The sequence below is a fragment of the Tachysurus fulvidraco genome, chromosome 12 (genome assembly GCF_022655615.1).
Source record: "Tachysurus fulvidraco isolate hzauxx_2018 chromosome 12, HZAU_PFXX_2.0, whole genome shotgun sequence".
Lineage (NCBI taxonomy): Eukaryota > Metazoa > Chordata > Actinopteri > Siluriformes > Bagridae > Tachysurus > Tachysurus fulvidraco.
The window spans coordinates 4,503,006-4,521,342 of NC_062529.1; the positions used below are offsets into that span (position 1 = coordinate 4,503,006).

The 18,337-nt window shown below is 41.8% G+C and overlaps 1 protein-coding gene across 2 annotated transcripts; it reads right to left on the reverse strand.

Annotated features, from left to right (window-relative positions):
* Positions 1 to 52: 52 nt before the first annotated feature.
* Positions 53 to 18,337, reverse strand: fancm (FA complementation group M). 2 transcript variants are annotated; one of them, XM_047821691.1, is made up of 23 exons: positions 17,312 to 18,336; positions 17,041 to 17,213; positions 16,871 to 16,948; positions 16,068 to 16,226; positions 13,647 to 13,778; positions 13,436 to 13,568; positions 13,228 to 13,320; positions 12,489 to 12,581; positions 11,937 to 12,127; positions 10,701 to 10,907; positions 10,361 to 10,601; positions 10,045 to 10,199; positions 9,169 to 9,333; positions 6,779 to 8,351; positions 4,717 to 4,802; positions 4,110 to 4,178; positions 3,886 to 4,002; positions 3,621 to 3,780; positions 2,449 to 2,555; positions 1,692 to 2,186; positions 977 to 1,325; positions 570 to 861; positions 53 to 417 (listed from the first exon to the last, which is right to left on the reverse strand). In XM_047821691.1, exons 1-23 carry the CDS (start codon positions 17,931 to 17,933, stop codon positions 291 to 293), a joined length of 5,817 nt encoding a protein of 1,938 aa, XP_047677647.1. In that variant the 5' UTR covers positions 17,934 to 18,336; the 3' UTR covers positions 53 to 290. The 2 variants fall into 2 exon arrangements, with proteins under 2 accessions (XP_047677647.1, XP_027015803.2); XM_027160002.2 differs by lacking the exons at positions 53 to 417; positions 570 to 861 and having other exon boundaries at positions 1,166 to 1,321; positions 17,312 to 18,337.

Consider the following 18,337-nt stretch of genomic DNA (forward strand, 5'->3'; position numbering starts at 1 on the left):
TCACTTTGGTTATTATTACTGTTAATTTTACAGCCAAACCAATAGAAAAAAATCTGAATATATAATTTTTTTTATTACAAGACGTATAAATTTTATATACAGCAGCATTTACAAAAATGTTCATTATTTGGTTCTCAAATATATTTCCATCTCTCTCAAGAAAATAATTCAAGTAGTGCGTCTATAAAAAAAAATGAGGTAAACATGACTTATTTGTGAAAAGTCAGGAGTTCAGGATGAACGCAAAGTGCAAGTGTATTTTTTGAGCCTGCGTGGATAAGCATCGTGTTTTAAAGGTTATTCTTTGAGGTGCTGCTTTTAATCAGCGTGGTGTCACAGGAGTAGCGCAGACAGCGGTGTATCTCCTCAGCTCTGGAGCGGCTCACACGGATTCCTGCCTGCAGTGTATCCACAGAGCTGAAGAACAAGACAGAAAATACGGTTTGGGATTTGAGCTCCTGGGACAGTACAATGCAATGCACTGAGATTGTCTACAAACAAACGAAGAAAGTGTCCCAATGTCAAAAAGACAATGTTGTAGCTGTACGACATTTGTATGTTTATGATACCTGTTAACCAGATGTGCTACAGAGTAGAATCTATTACACATGTAAAGTGCGTTGACGTAGCTCACACACGGCAGCGTGAGGTAAAACTGCAGTGCGTGCTGCCGACGACCTTTGACCTCCACAGGGACGCTGATGGCCTGGTCTTTCCTCTGCTCTACCTGTGCCAGCTGAGCCAACAGAGTGGCGGTGTCATCCGGACCCGGGCTAAACAGAATTCTGACTCCTGCTCTTACCAGCGCAGCCATAGTGCTGTCATAATAACGACTGCACTGGAACGCACGCAGCGGCTCTCCTACAAAGAAACGTAAAATAAATAAATAAATAAATAAAGTTGTGGATAGAGCAAGGAGGGTTTATTGTTTATTTATATTTTGAACGTGTCGTATATATAGTATTCTCGAGCTTACCCGGTTTCGTGCGGTCTTTCTCCACCAGGAGACACACACGGTCAAATAAACCCTGTAGGCAATGCATCCTCTCCTGCAGCCGCTTGCGACTCTGGGGACTGGCCAACTCCGACTCGCTCTGCCACTCTACAGCCATGCGGTTACTCACGATGAAATCGCAGCTGACCAGAGAGCAGATGTGCACCGCTGCACCATGTTTAAACCGGAGGGACGACACCACATCCGCACCAGCGCTGATGCAACGGCTGTCCACTAGCACGCATACGCTAGCCGGGGTCGTGGGATTAGTCGTGCCGCCATAATCCACAGAACCGCCGGTGACGGTCAGAGAAGTGGTACTACAGCCTGCCTGGATACATGACAAATTATAAATCCAATAAATCGTATTCTGAGGCATATCTTACTGCACTTTAGATACGGTATTTATTTATAACAAACAGAGACGGAGTTGAAACAAAAAGGTGTTGATTAAATTTCTTCTTTCTTTGACACTCTGGACCTCACACTGGGCCTCATATATTGAGCTACATAAGTACAGATTTATGCGCAAATTGTTTGTACGTTCTGCATAAGAAGCCTTGACATGATCGCCTTCAAATCATACAAACCCATAAATGAAGAGTAATGACATCATTCAGTTATAACAAAATGTGTCACTCGAAAGATTTTTCATTTTGCCAAATGAATCGAAAATCGTTCCTTGTAGAACCCTCACCTGTGTTTTAACACAAGAGGTGGACAGAGGTTCCTCAAAGTCCAGCTGTTCAGACAGAAGGGTCTGGTTATTAAATCTCTCCTGTTTGTGCTGCACAGTTTCCTGTCTGCTCTTCACTCCACCAGACAGAGACGATGTAGTAAAACCTGTCCCAGCTGAACCATCTAAATCGGACGCCTTCTCAGTGTGCGGCATCTTCCTCTGCTTCTCATCCTTTTCATCTTCCTCTTCACTCGAATCCTTCACTCGGACGATTCTGGAGCGTTTGGCTTTTCTGGATTGGAGGCTTCTCGTCTCTCCGGCAGTCCTGGTTTGTCTGAGATGGACTCTGCGACGTGTGGCATACTGTCGTCTCCCATCTACGTACGAGTCTTCGGGGACCATCTTGAGTCCAGCCTCCTCTTCCTCATCAGAAGCGCTACCAAAGTCTTCCTCGACCTCGCTGCCGTTGACGACAAAACTGTCCTCTTCGTACGTCTCGTCCTGCTCAGGGACCTGCGCATGTGAGGAACACGTGTTTTCTCTGAGCTACGAAGATGGTATTATTTAGAGTTTTTTTATTACGATTTATTTATATTTACAGATTACATCGTGTGAAAAAACACAATATACATTTTACAGTGTAGGGGGAGGGGAAAAGCGTGGAATCTCAAACCAGATCTACTATAAACTAACTAATGTAAAATGCGTACAAATACTGTCATAAAACAAACACCATATGACAAAAGATGTTTCATAAAGTATCACCTCTACTCACCTGTGAGAAGATGTTCATGTTATGCACAGGCCTGTGCATCATTTTAAATTTGCTTGTAATTGCAGGACTCTTCACAGATTTCAGATAAATTCCATGCATCTCAGAATCTGAAGGAAAAAATGTGAAAGAAAAAGCCTTTATTCATGACTTATGACACACCCTTATTTATAATGCTTAGGTCAAATCTGCTCAATCGAAATGGATCGAAAAGCTTCAGAAAATATTTCCAGTAAGGGAACATGGGCGCTCCATTGATTTTGCAGTGCATTGTGGGATTTTATTTTAAAGAGACTGAAGATTCAAGTGCACTGGAAGGATTTTGGAATTGAGAGAGAAAGAGGAAGGGAGTGAGAGGAAGAGAGAAGAGAATGAGAGGAAGAGAGAAGAGAGAGAGAGACAAAGACAGATTGAGAGGGAGAGGAAGAGAGGGGGAGGAAGAGAGAGAGAGAAAGAGGATTGGGGGAGATAGGGGAGGAGAGAGAGAGAAAGAGGGAGAGAGAGGTAGAGAGAGCGAGAGAGAGAGAGGTAGAGAGAGAAAAAGGTAGAGAGAGAAAAAAGGTAGAGAGAGAAAGAGAGAAAGAGGCTAGAGAGAGAAAAAATGTAGAGAGAGAAAGAGAGAGAGAGAAAGAGGTAAGGGAGTGAGAGGAAGAGAGAAGAGAATGAGAGGAAGAGAGAGAGAGACAAAGACAGATTGAGAGAGAGAAAGAGAGAGAGAGAGAGAGAGAGAGGTAGAGTGAGAAAAAAGGTAGAGAGAGAGAGAGAGAAAGAGGCTAGAGAGAGAAAAAATGTAGAGAGAGAAAGAGGTAGAGAGAGAAAAAAGGTAGAGAGAGAAAGAGAGAGAGAGAAAGAGGTAGAGAGAGAAAAAAGGTAGAGAGAGAAAGAGAGAGGTATATATATATATATATATATATATATATATATATATATATATATATATATAGAGAGAGAGAGAGAGAGAGAGAGAGAGAGAGAGAGAGAGAGAGAGAGAGACTAAGGAGCTGATTTGAGACGCTCCCCTTGTCTCCAAGGTAATCCCATTACTAATTAGCTGCTTCATTAGACGCTTTAAAAAGGTTGAGTTTAAAAAGAAGATAGTCTTTAGGGCACTGTGCTAAAGAAGGCACAACTTTAGATTTAACAACGCAACTTTCAGAATGAAGCCTTTTCCTTACCATTAATGCCTTGGGACAACTGAGTGGAATCCACTACAAAACCTTCCAAAGACTTGTCCAGTTCTTCTCCGCCACATTCGTCAGAAGAGACCGAGTCTCCGTCTTCAGACAGCTCTGCCTCTTCATCCAGGAACTGCCTGCCAGCGCTGTGCACTGCCTTCTGGGAAATTAAAGAGTGGACAAACGTCAAAGGGTAAACGTGTGAGACAGGACAATATTAAATAACCTTTTTAACCCGCATACAGCGGAGGTGAAGTGTCTTTACCTTAGATTTCTCCTTAAGAGGACGTGAGGGTTTACGAGGCTGAAACGCTCGGGGCCGACAAAACGAGTTTTGCTGGAAGTCATCGTCTGACACAGCTTCCCTGTCGCTCTCCTCGGACTGAAAAATAAAGCCGAGGACATTCGTTGGGCAGGCTCGGATTCTTTTCTGTTGAAATGTTTCGTACATAATGTAAATATGTATATTCACATATTCATATGCAATACCATATTCAATCGAGCGACACGTTTTCTAGGCACCTGGACAGGAGACTCAACATCGCTGATTTTTGATTGCTAGGGAAAAAAAGAAGAAAAAACAAAACAAAAAAACACAGTGACTCAATGGGTGACAGGACAAATTTACCAGCAACATCCAAAAGAATACAAAATCAGGAAAATGGAGAAAGGGGGGAAAAAAACAAAAAAAACTTTAGTTGCATAAATGAATGTTTTTCCATATATGAATAAATCAAAAACTATTTCAATAAAAGTATTCAAGAAACAAATAAGTATTATTATTTCCATTACATTTTACTTTTATAATTATTTGTAATTTATTTTATATTTCTTTACTTAGCAGAATAACAAGAACTCTATTGGCTCACGTTCATTAATTAATGTATTAATTTTATACTGAATATTTCTTTTCTAAGGAAACAGATTTAGAAAGTTCTGTTTAAGGAGCAACATACTATGGTGTGTAGTGTTCAGAATTTGATAGTTTGAATTGATTTAGCCAGCTGAGGTGACAATTATTAACCACAAAAGATTACACTTTATTCTAGCACAAAAGATTACGCTGTAATATACGATTGTGTGTAGTGGTCCGTACCTCAGGAGATGCCAGAGGATTTGCTCTTCCACGATTGCCTGGTTTTCTAACGGCTGATTCCTCTTCACTGTCACTGTTCACATGTTCTGCACAATTCAAAAATGACAAAACAGTTGTGAACAATACCATATACTGTGTGGCCTTGGATAATCCATTTCCATGGCAAATAAGAGCTAACCAGACCCAAATGAAAGCAATTTCCACTCTCATTTACATACACAGCCTTAAAGACTCCATAGACTCAACATGTGGTCCAGAATCTAAGCTTCAACACAATTCACCTGAACCACTCATCTTCTCACATGACGGAAATGTCGGTCGTCCTGCCTCGTACTCACGTTTGCTCTCTCTGGGAGCCTCGACTTATTCTCTCACTCGAGTTATTCTTGTAGACGTTAGAACTGCCTTATACACTCTTTTACTCCATCCTCCTTTAAAGGACATTCATACTTATCTTACATAAAGAACTGTCCTTATTCATTATTTACTCTAATTCAAGTAGCTACATATTTGTCTAGGACAGGGGTCGGCAACCTTAAACACTCAAAGAGCCATTTGGACCCGTTTCCCACAGAAAAAATACCACAGGGAGCCACAAAACCCTTTTGACATCTAAAATGAAGATAACACTGCATATATCGTTTTTTACCTTTATGGAAAGTATAGAAAAAAACGGTGTGTGTTGCATTTATGAAATCAATTAACTGCTACCGATTAAATGCAATTTTATTTCTGCAGGCAAACAAAAATATTTTGAACAGTTTGAACTAACCTTAAGAAAAAAGACACTGGGTTGAAGGTTACTTTCAAATAAAATGTTTAATATATAATTGAGTCCTTCGTATTCATGACCAGGGCTCTCAAGTTTTGAAGACAGGCAAGCGCGACATCTCCAACCCCTCGCTTTCATTGGATGTTGCGTTAAATCTTACCCCGATAGTGCTTTTTTCTGATTGGCTATTGTGTAGCCTCTTTTTTGATTGGATGATAAGTGTCCGGCCCGACTAGGAACTGAGACTTGCTTGATTCCTGCCCGGTTCCACAGAAGAGACAGGGGTGCGGGACTGATACATTTTGATACACATTGATAAAGTTTTTCTGTGTGAGAAATACGATGTGCAGAGGGAGAGCATGAGAAAAGACCCAAATGCGTGTCTGTCACTCTCAATGCGTGACACTTGAACGCCCTGCATGACATAAAAAATTTACTTGCCGACTGCAGCAAACCAAAAATGCGCCTGCTTCTGTGTGTCGGATTTCGCAAGTCGGCAGTTATTACGCATATTTTGAGCGACCAAAAAAATAAAAATAAAAAAATAAACACGGTTTATTTTAATGTTTAATGTTACATTTTCCAAATCTACAGGGAGCCACAGCAGAGGGATGAAAGAGCCACTTGCGGCTCCGGAGCCGCGGGTTGCCGACCCCTGGTCTAGGAAGTCAATTCTAGCTGTCATCAGATTTAGATATTTTAGAAATATGAAACTCTGAGCTTAATTTCACCCTTTAAAATGCTAACTCTTTACTTTTAGAATTATTAAGTATGTTTAAACGTCGTCTTCTTACTTTTGCTTGAGCACAGTTTTCTTTCACTGCATGTACAATCGCTTGTAGCTAGATACTCCAGACCGCTACACTGGGAAAGTAATAGATCAGTGGTTAAGACTTTGGCCGACTGATCAGACCAGAAGGTTATTCAAATCAAATGAACACCAAGCTGCCACTGCTGGGACCCTGAATAAGGCCTTTAACCCTCAACTGTTCAGCCAAATACCATAAAAGGAATGTAATCGAAACATAATTTACTAACTCCACCATTAAAACAACAAAAACAATGCACTTATAATATCGACCATTCCTACAGACCACCTCGTACCCCCAGACCGTCCACAGCGTGTTATTATACACCCAAATGTCATAGCTGTGTTGACCTCAAGCCATCCTGTATTCCCACATCTACAGTACATCCACCACCTGTTTCTTGTTATCATCATCATCATCACACACCCAAGTACAGTCCTAACTATCAAACACACTTGAAAGTTAAAAACCTTGAACTGACCTGAACAAGCATGGGCTTCATAAACAGGTTTCCGTGCATCAAGCAGAGACCTCCGACACAACCTGTTCCCTGTTCCACGTGGCTGTGCTTGTGAGCTCAAACCTTTAGGAAAGAGTTCTAGATTTCTGTCTTTGGTAGACACAAATTCCAGAGTTGGAGAAGAAGTGTTTGGTCTAATCAGGCTCTCTCGCTCTGTGATTATAGGTGACAGGTTACTCTTGGCTATGAGAGAAGGAAGCTTCTTGTCCATTGGCCACACCCTCGGGGTTGACATATGCCCAACAGTGAAGTTGTTGGAAGATGTATTAGGTTTGTTCACGCTTAGGGAGGTGAAGGTGTTCTCTCGGTCAGCAGCAGGTTCTGTGGTCAAGTCAGAGGCTGGTTCTGCGATTTCCTCCTCTTCAGAGTCTATGGAAAACCCAAGGTCAAAGTTCACAGAAAAAATGTCCTGAGAATAATTGAAAGCATCAGATGTCTTCGCCGATGGTGGTTTTTGTCCTAACCCTACTGAGCTCTTGGAAGATGCTTCAGCATTAAACATATTTGATGTATACGCTACATTTTGCACAACCCGCTTACTTTGGTCAGTGTCCTGCCTGTTGATGGGAATTACAGTGTCTTTTTTAGGAGTAACAACATTTGGTAATGATATTTGAAGGAAAGCATCATCATCATCACCAAACAAGTCAACACTTTCATCTAAGCTAGTGGGCTGAATTTTAGCCTCCAATTGTAGATTAGTGTTTTCATCTCCCCCATCATCAACGTCGTCATCAAAAACATCGTCCCAGCTAGGACTGTTGGCGGTACTGTCCGGACCAGCAGTGACGTTCTCGCTAGGCAACACCTCAGATTCAGGAGGGGCTAAGTCTATGTTACAGTCCAGAGAATCCAATGAATTCTCATGTCCTTCAAGATCAAAATTGACCTGGAAATGTTCAACCTCTTCCCTGAGACTACTGCAGATCTCATCCGATTCATCAAAGTGAGCAGGTTCATTGAGGTTTAATGAGCAATGTAGATCAAAACTTTCAGGTGGAGATCTAGACAGAAGATGTTTGACATTGGAGAGAATCATTTCCAAACTTCCAGCAGACTGATTGACACCGTAGAGATTTTGACAGACCTCCCCTTCAGGTAAATAGAACATATCCTCAAGGGGCTCGAGGGAAGTATCAGGGATTGTCTTAAGACTCTTTTTATGTTCAGGAGAACTTTGTAGCTGGTCATGATCTTTCTTGGAGAGTTTAGTCTCAGAGTGCACATTTACATCAGTCTGCATAACATTATCAGCATTATCTTTATCATAGTTGCCCTGAAACACACTAAAATCTTCTGTAATAGCATCACCGTCCGACTCAGAGGACAGTTTGTCTTTTAATAAAGTCCTTGCAGAAGGTCCTGCTTGGTCCATCGTATCCAAGACAGAACATCTGGCTTCTCGACCAACAAGTCTAGGGTTAGATCTTTTCCACTGAGGAAGACCTTTTACTAGTGTGCCATCCTCAACACCACCAACAACATCCTCCTTATGTAGATATGCTCGGACCTCAGATTCATATCTGCAGCCACTCTGTTGGATCAGAAAATAAAAGGTAAACATTTTAGTGAAGTATTTTAGAAAATTCCTCAAGATTGCAACCTTATGAGAGCTGCCTGCAGATCAGATATAACGAACAGTCAGCACATATCCTGGCTTCTGGGCCACACTACTGATTCTCAGCAACATGAATAGTCCTTTTTTAATGTATTATATTCTTTTTATTAACTTGAGGTCTGTAAGGAATTGACTAGTTCACAGCTACTAATGCAAGTGCGAATAAATGTCTTTCATGCCCACTGCCTCATTTAGCTACTGAACCTCTTTGGTATTTGGAAGACGCCGTTATCCAGACCGACTTACATTCTAATGTCATTTTATACAATTGAGGGTTAATGGCCTTGGTAGTTGTGTGGTAGTTGGGCGATAGTGAAGCTTGAAATTTTGCAAAAACATGCCAACTGTTTAAATCTGATCTTCCTGTGTTACTTGTTTAATTTTCAACTTTTCTCTCCTAAGTCAGTTGGTCTACTTTCAGATTTCGGTGCTTATATAACTAAATATAAAGTTTTCGGCAGAATCGGAAAAAAAAGGATGTTTCATGTCACCCTCTAATGGCAGGATCAAATAAAAATGTCCTGATGATAGCACAAGGAATTAACACGACAGAAGACACCAAGGATGAAGATAAACACTACTATCTACTATTAGAGAATCTGCACAGAACATTCTCTCTCTATTTAAACTATTTATCACAGTACATTCAAATAAATATTATAACACTGTTATATTATAAATATTATAACACTGGTCTAACAACTTGATTTCCTCGAGACTCCCGGTGTCTCACCTGCTCCTCCTCCTCCTGTCTCATCTGGTCAATGAGATCCATGATGGCGGTGAAATGGAGGCAGCGGCTGGAGTGGTCCACTTTGTGTATTGGATGAGGCTGATTCTGCCAGTGTCTCCATTCCCAAAGAGACAAGTCTCTCACTGGGCCATTCACACACACCTCCTGTACAAACAACACACACTCATTTACACGAGGAAGGGTCTATACATCAGAACATTAAAGGAATGTCACAATACATTGTGACGTACGTGGAAATCGATAGATTTCAAAGAGACGGCATGCTTATAGAGAGCACGCTGGTCACATGATCAGGGAGAGCCTGTGATAGCTGCAGACTGCAACGATCTGTGTGTGTGTAATACTTTATCTTCGGTTACATGACCCTGCTGTTAGAGATTTGAACAACCCTAAAGGCTACAGAAAAAACACCTAGCCAACTTTGGAGCTCTATTTCTGCTACAAAAAAATCATTATGTTATTAAGTCCCCAGGACAGACACTTTGTTTATGCGATCAAAATTCTCCAAAAAAAAAGTTTGGAGAATTTCTATACGTGTTTTTAAAACATGCTGAAATTGCATGATATTTTGTTTACAAACTATTTGTGTCTAGTAAAATAAGGAATCCTAATTTCATAATGTCTCAAATGTTCTGAGGATTGAACTCAAAGTAGCTGAGGAGCATTCCAAAGTGTGCTTATATGTGATAAGTGTGGGGTTGCCAGGTCTTATAAATATCCACTCCAACTATATTGATCTACATGCACATGAGACAGAGTGCGTTATTGTATGACAGTGTTTTAGCTTGAGATAGGATGTTTTTAAACACCTGGAACCTCTAATAAAAAGGAAAATGTTCAGTGAGATGAATGCACCTGCTGTTGTGGCGCCGTGTTAAAGCACAGGAACGAAGAGCGCCCGAGTCTGGGCTGGGTTTCATTCTCAGCCAATTTCATAGTAGTTAACCACTCAACCTCTTCATCAGGGGTGAGAAAGCCATCCTCCTTCACACGCCCATGCACACCATCCACTTTATATTATAAAATAATAATAATGAAACATAAATCATATACCATATAAATATCAACAACAAAACGGATGCATCTGGAAACGTATGTATGAGCCTCTAAAAGAAATATTTGCGTCTCACCATTTTAGTTTAAAAACATGTTTGAATTTATCTGCAAGTACCTTGGGCATCAGGGTTGAGAAGAGACAGCCTCCTCGTGCTGAGTGAATGGCGGCCATTGCTGGAACGCCTGCTGCTCTCTTTGGCCTCGAATTGGCCACATGTTATGTCCATCTTGCGCAGGGTGGGAGTGACACCAGCAGGAATCATGCGGGGATTGTGGGGAAACAAGGAGAAGCTCTGCTTGTTTCCCATGATGCATTTATTCACACTGCGCCGGGTACTCTGGCTCTGGTTATAGATCTGTGGAGTTTATGAGGTCAGCATGCAAATAGAAAACAAATAAAAGATATGATTTTAAAACAAACTGAGCAAACGGAACCATAAAAATAATGGACTGACCCGCTCCTCTCTCCCTGAAGCCAGAATGACCACTATGCGTCCCTGCCTGTGGCGCCCGGTTCGGCCCATTCGCTGCACCAGACGGATAGGACTTTTCTGAGCATCGAAGCAGACTATTAGGTCTACCTCTCCAATGTCGAGACCCTCTTCACCAACACAAGTAGAAACCAAGGTGTTAAAGCCGCCCTCTCGGAATCTCCGCACCACCTGAATTTGATGAACAAATAATGATATAAACTGATATAACTAAAATACTGGATGTACATTACTATGATGAGAAAAGTATGACGTTTATACAACTATTAAAACAGCCTGTAATATATAAAGCATACACTGATCAGGCATAACATTTATACCACCTGCTTCTATTGCATACGTTCTCCTGGTGCCACTGAAACAGCTCTCGACATTGAAAAAGAATGGACTCCACAACATCTCCGCAGGTCTGCTGTGGTTTCAGGCAGCAAGATATTAGCAGCAGTTCCGTAAGAAGCGGGGTGGAGTCTCCTGTGAGAGTTGTTTGTCCAGCACATCCACAAATGCTCATTTGGATATGGATTCGGAGACCAAGTCAAACTTTAAACTCTTTGTCCATTGCAGCCCCATACACAGCAAGCTGTAATGCACTGTGTGTTCTGACACCTCTCTCACATAGCAAGCATTAACTTTTCCAGCAATTTGAGCTACAGTAGCTCGTCTGTGGGATCGGACCAGACAGACTAGCCATCACTACTAGCGACTAGCCATGTATATCAATGAGCCGTTGGAGTCCATGACCCTGTGATCAGTTCATAGGCTGGTTTTCCTTGGACCATTTTTGGTAGGTACTACCCACTGCATATACACACACACACACACACACACACACATATATATATATACACCTGCTGTTTTGGTGATGTGCTGTTGCACTCGTCTAGTCATCACAAGTTGGCCCTTGTGACAGTCACTCAGATCCATAAACTTGCCCATTTTTCCTTCTTCATATAACATCAACCTCAAGAACTGTCTGTCTGTTCTCCACTGTGTAATACATCCCACCCTTTGAGAGGCACCATAATAATGAGATAAACGATATACAATACAGTTGACTGCTGGATAATATGTATATAATTTAAACTGGAACGTAAATCAAGTATGGGAGGAAATCAGTAAAATAGTAATAAAAAAGTGTCACACTAAAAATGATAACATATCAAAACATCCTTTTATTGAACATCATGGTTAGGGTTTTACCTCGAGCTGTTCCTTCTGAGTGAACCCTCGCACCCCTTTCCCAGCTGACGCTTGCCCCATAAATGTCATGACCCTGACGAGGGGCTGGTGGCGATTAAGCATCTCTGCGATCTCCTGCACGCTCTCACGAAAGGATGAGAAGATCATCACTCTTGAACTCTCTGCTTTGTCCCCGGAGCCGGTAGCACTGCCTAGACCAATGACATCAGAGAGGAATTTAATTTCAGCTTGGAGACCCGACAACGGACACTGACGTTTCTGAGAAATATATTGTACAGGTAGGTTTAATGTTGAGGCATAAACACAAGTTATTTCTAGTCATCCACTGACCAGCTTCTCTTTTTTTCCCACTCTCTTGGAGTAAATACGACATAAAGCATAATAAGCCTGCCATACATCCCAGAAAGAACTAACTTTGCTTTTAAACTGGAACCGATCTCAGAGATATCCTTATAGAAAATTAATCAACACCTTCTGGTCAACAGTACTGCGGTATAAAATGTTTAATGTCTCAATCACATACGTTACATCCAGCAGTCAGTTGTACTGTACCTGATCTCTGCGCCCAGCTACTGAAATGTTGTTCAATCACCTCGTCCAGTTTCTGAAGTTTGGGGTGGCTGTAGAAATACTGCTCCTCGGGCCCTGAAAAATGAACCAGTAAATCTGATGCGAGCGTTTGTGCTGAATGGGAAAATTTTATTAGAACTGAATTCTACACAGATGAGACCTAGAATGACTGTCACCTATTGCACGCCCTTCCTACTGAGTGGGAAAGCCTTTGCTAGGTCTTTCATTGTGACTGAAATTGCCCTCTCAATTTATATAGAATGATTTATATAGGATGCAGCACTGAGGAAGAAACCAAAGCAAAGTCAAGAAACAAATACTACTAAGGGCTCGAGATATAGATCAACCCACCGTTAATATATATTTAAACCCACCGTTAAATAACCAGTGCAATGTGGCACACTGCAAATGAGCAAAAAATCCAGAAAACATGACAATACGGACATATTAAAAGTCAGCGAATGATTTAGTGGTCATTAAATAAAATGTTTATACACATTTACATTCATCTGCCCATTAAAAGTGATCAATACTAGTGTGTGATAATGAACTATTGAGAAACTGGCCACAAAACCCTAAACAGTGCACTGTATAGTGAAACAGAAACAAATCCACCAGACTCATCACTTGTCTTAACAGGCAGTCTGAGGTTAAGGGCCTGTAAAAGCTCATTAGTAATCATGTACATACAATTTTTCGGTTGATGTTCGGAATAAAGTACCTTTGGTAGGGCCGAGAAACAAAGCCTCCATTTCCCTGTACAGGTCCATAAAGACAGGGCTGCGCTGGAGCTCATTTCGGGCCCGTGAAGTCTCTGAGACAGAAATAGAATACAAAATAAATCGCAACTCTCGGCTTATCTTTAAAAGCTTAAAGTTCAAATGCTTTAAATACGCACCAGAAATCATTTAAGAAAGCCCTCAAGTTACCTTTAGAGCCTGACATAATGTTCTGTGTGAAAAAGAAGAGAGATCTCAGGCCCATCTGCTGCAGAAGCTCATAACCATGGTAGAGGCTAATACACAGAGCGAAATCCCCCTCCAGTGCACCGTGCTGTGCTCCCTGACGACAAAGGAAGTGCATAAAAACACTACGGACACTGAAGAGCTCGTGTGTAATGCGCATCAGCTTCAGTCATACCATGAGATGCGATGGAGGGTTGCGTCTGAATTGCTCTCGTGCCAGAATGACCTGGTACTTTGTGAGGGAGCGAAGGTCACGTTGGTTAAGCACGCTCGTCTGCGTCAGCCGGGAGGTAAACCTTTCCAAAACCTTTTCAGAGCAAACGTGGGCCATTAGATATTAGGTAAGAGAATATAGTAGAAAAGTTACACAAAATAAATTATGCTTTTTTTTCTGTTGCAGACAAAGGTCGTGTCAGGAAGCTTTTACTGTCATTTCAGCCATACATACATCTGATGCAGTACAACCATCTGACTGTACAACCAGTACGATCCATGCTTTAGATTAGACTATACAATAACCTTACACATCTACACATCTATACAGATCTACATGTTGCCATGAACTCATTAATAAAACGGATGCACAATGTGACTCATTTTTCTGTTCAGGGGCAGTAAATCCTCATTGATAAAGACTGACACTTATTTGGCAATAATATCTGAAATCAACTATATCCTCTAAAAGATCGTGGAAACCTAACAATCACTCGCTTTCCCTCTACAGCATACAAAGATGTTCTATTCCATTAGTGGCTCAAGCCGAAGGATCGGGGTTCAAGCCCAAGCACTGCCAAACCTTTGGTTAGATAAAGATGAAAGCTTCCAAGGACAAAAAGAAAAGCCTCCACAGAGATGAACTGCATTGTGGCTAAATTCTAGATACAAGATATTGCACATACACTGTGCCAATAGATGTACATGACATCATTACATCCCTGACCGTAGCCCACTTATATATAGAGCTGCTGCATGATATACATCTGCATACGGGATAAAAACATGATCTTTATTTAAAAGCACAAAGCCGACGGTGAAAGAGGTTAATTAAATGACTTCAGACGCACCACACTTAAGCTTATCGACACTTTAATAAAATTGACAGAAATGAATGTTTAGGGTCTTGAAATGCTCATTTGGCCAGTCTGGTATTTTTGGAAAAGAGCTTTAGAGAAATTCAGGCCAGATCCCATATCACGATGCTGCATGGGGGATAATCCCAACACAAAACAGCAGACCAGAGATGATGCATAGAGATTCCTGGGGAATAAATGTTTGTGTCCTAATAATGTTTTGAGTGCACAAAGATTGTTAGTCTACTGTATAGTGTTGATGGACGATCAGGCAAAGTGTTTGCATAATTGTTTTTGTTTTTTTTTGCATGTTTCAGAGAGAGAGAGAGAGAGAGAGAGAGAGAGCGAGAGACAGCGCGAGAGAGCGAAAGAGAGAGAGAGATAGTGAAAGAGAGAGAGAAAGAAAGAGAGAAAGAGAGAGCAAAAGAGAGAGAAAGAGAGAGAGAGGCAGAAAGAGAGAGCGAAAGAGAGAGAGAGAGAAAGAGAGAGAGCGAAAAAGAGAGAAAGAGAGCGAGAGAGAGAAGGAGAGATAGTGAAAAAGAGAGAGACAGAGAGAGAGCAAAAGAGAGAGCAAAAGAGAGAGAGTGAGAGAGAAGAGAGAGGAGAGAGAAGGAGAGAGATAGTGAAAGAGAGAGAGAGAGAGAGAGAGTGAAAAAGAGAGAGCGAGAGAGAGAAGGAGAGAGATAGTGAAAGAGAGAGACAGAGAGCAAAAGAGAGAGCGCGAAAGAGAGAGAGCGAGAGAAAGAGATAGTGAAAGAGAGAGAGAAAGAGAGAGAGGGAGAGAGATAGTGAAAGAGAGAGAGAAAGAGAGAGAGGGAGAGAGATAGTGAAAGAGAGAGAGAGAGACAGAGACAGAGCGAAAGAGAGAGAGAGAAAAAGAGAGAGAGCGAGAAGGAGAGAGAGAGTGAAAAAGAGAGAGAAAGAGAGAGAGCGAGAGGGAAGAGAGAGGAGAGAGAAGGAGAGAGATAGTGAAAGAGAGAGAGAGAAAGAGAGCGAGAGAGAAGAGAGAGAAGCAGAGAGAGAGAGAGAAAGAGAGAGTGAAAGAGAGCATGAGAGAGAGGGCGAAAGAGAGAGATAGTGAGAGAGAGAGTGAGAGAAAGAGCACAAGAGAGAAAGAGATAGTGAAAGAGTGTGAGAGAGAAAGAGAGAGAGAGAGAAAGAGATAGTAAAAAAGAGAGCAAGAGAGAGAGAGCACGAGAGAGAGAGATAGTGAAAGAGATAGTGAAAGAGAGAGAGAGAGAGAGAAGGAAAGAGAGAGAGAAATATAGGATTGTAATCTAACTATAGCTCCTACATGAACTGCCATAAAAGGTTAATACAAGATAAGTGTGATGGGGCTTTAACCTGAGGGCTACAGGGGCTAATAAATGGCCACTAATCAGTGAGCTCCACAGGTCCCCAACATGAGATGAGATGATTTGATGATCTTGACTCTGCAGGTCTTCCTATGACAGCGAGTGTGAGTGATACCTGAGGGTTAGGTTAGGGTTAGTGACGATCACGGAGATCATCTCTCTGCATCCTACCTGTAAGTATCGAGACTGGTATCCAGTGAGTGCGTCTCCTAAAGGAACAACGATCTTCTGAACACTGCGCTGATGGGAGTGCGCCTGAACGTCTGGACTCTCCTCAGAGCGCAGCTCAATGTGAGAGATCAGCAGGTTGGAGATAACTTGCTGTACAGCCTACACAATCACAATCACACACACACACACACACACACACACACACACACACACACACTTACTCCTGAATTAATAGCATCGGTTTTTCAGTTACATGTTTTTATCAAATACATAATAACCATAACAACATGAACGCTGACTCTGGAATGTTCTGCAGTGTCCTTTCACAGTGCCACTCGAATCGCATGGTCCATTCTGATTGGTCAGAAGGTGTTGAATAATTATACACACCAGTACAGCTCAGGTTTGTAATAAATGAGCTTGTTCTATAGTTTTTTTCCAGTACAAAATGACAGATGGATTCATAAGGTGGATGATCATAAACATGAATATTAAAAAAATCATTAATATAGCGGTGATTTCTGTAATGAATGTGTTTAGAGGGAGAGAGAGAGAGAGAGAGAGAGAGAGAGAGAGAGAGAGAGAGAGAGAGAGAGAGAGTTAGAACAAGAGTGAGCGTGATAGAGAGAGAAAAAGCGAATGAGTCAGAGTGTGAGTGACCGACGAAGTGTAAGTAAGAGGAATCAAGAGTGAGAGAGAAAAAGACAGTGTGTGATTGATTGATTGGGGGAGAGAGAGAGAGAGAGAGAGAGAGAGAGAGAGAGAGAGAGAGAGAGAGAGAGAGAGAATTATGTTCAACAGACCTTCATGTCTGCACCAGGTGTAGCACTGAGAGCCAGGACACGGAACTGTTTCGTCTGGTTCCATAATTCCCGCACGACCTGCAGGACATTAACACAGCACAGGTTTCATTCAACACTTTTAATGATGTCCTTGTTACACTTTACAATCCCTACATGCAGGATAAAAGTACCTGACAATACGCATGATTCCCTGATGCTTTGTGAGCTTCATCGATAACTACACACTTGATCTGAGGAGCAGGACACGTGTTTCGAGACAAATCGTTCACCATGACCTGCGGCGTGAGGAAGAACACGCGCCTGGATTTCCACAGCTCCCTCCTCTGTGGAGCCGGAGTGCTCCCTGAAAGAGAACAGAGGATCAAGTAAAAGTGATCAGCTTACTGGGTCCCATTTAATTAGCAGACAATATGACAGCATGGACCATAACAGTGAAGCTACCTGTCAGTTCAGCCATGTGCTCCTGAGGAATCCCCATCACTCTGTAACAGGCTTCAATCTGCTGAGCGACCAACGGCTTCGTGGGAGCCAGGAAGACTATCTTCCCTTCCGGATACCACCGGTAGAAGTTATACATCACCACTGACGCTATGAAGGTTTTCCCCAGGCCCGTGGGTAAGCACACTAGCGTGTTTTGGAACAGGGCTGCTTCCGAGATCTTCAGCTGATAATCTCTGATAGGATAGTTGGTGGGATAGATCCATATCTGTCCTGAGGAACTGTCGAAACCTGGAATTTCAGAGCAAACTGCTGCAGAATCCTGGATCGAGGGATCAGGTTGGTTTTCCAGACTTTTTTCAGCCTCGTATACAGCTACGAGGATCAGATCGTCATCAACTTCGTCCATCTCCTGTTCCTGCCTTGATACTTGATGGACTTGGCCAACCTCAGCCCAAAGTGAAGGTGCTGCATTGTCCTTTGTCTTTACCTTTACCTTCACATGGCTGTTTGTAGTTGCTCTGGGCTTCTGGGGTAACTTTTTTCCAGTATCTTTACTCAAAAGGGTCTTAGGAACAGCTGAACCCCATGTCTGAAATAAAGTCTTTTGATTTGCATTGCTCATTGTTTTTGTTTTGTTTTTTTAAATCAACCCTCAGCACAGAGCTAGAGGCTGAATGCTGAGACTGAACTAAACATTTAGTTAATACAAAACATTGATGTAAAAGTTTCACTAGGTCTCTAGGTCTGTAACAACATGACCATAACATGACCATAACATGCTACAGCTCGACACACAAGCTGTTTGCTCGTCAGCGGATTAAAGCTCTTAATAACTCTGGTTTCACATCATTACTGACATGCATGTTTATGTGTTTATGTTACTATACCGTCTACTATTCAACAGCTGTGTTTTCTTTTGAATCAACTAAAATAATAATACAATAAAACAATACTAACTGAAAATGTTTATGCTAAGTCGGGTTGCTCATATGGTGACGCTTTTCTTCTTCCAATAAAAGCGGTTGA

What these genes read in the sequence shown, in the direction of transcription:
- fancm (XM_047821691.1), bottom strand. Translation starts at nt 17,933, where the DNA reads ATGAGCAATGCAAATCAAAAGACTTTATTTCAGACATGGGGTTCAGCT. An exon ending in TGAAGCCCATGCTTGTTCAG is followed by an intron (nt 4,803 to 6,778) that starts GTCAGTTCAAGG and finishes TGAATTGTGCAG; the next exon opens with AACATGTGAACAGTGACAGT. An exon ending in ACATGAACATCTTCTCACAG is followed by an intron (nt 2,187 to 2,448) that starts GTGAGTAGAGGT and finishes TCACATGCGCAG; the next exon opens with GTCCCTGAGCAGGACGAGAC.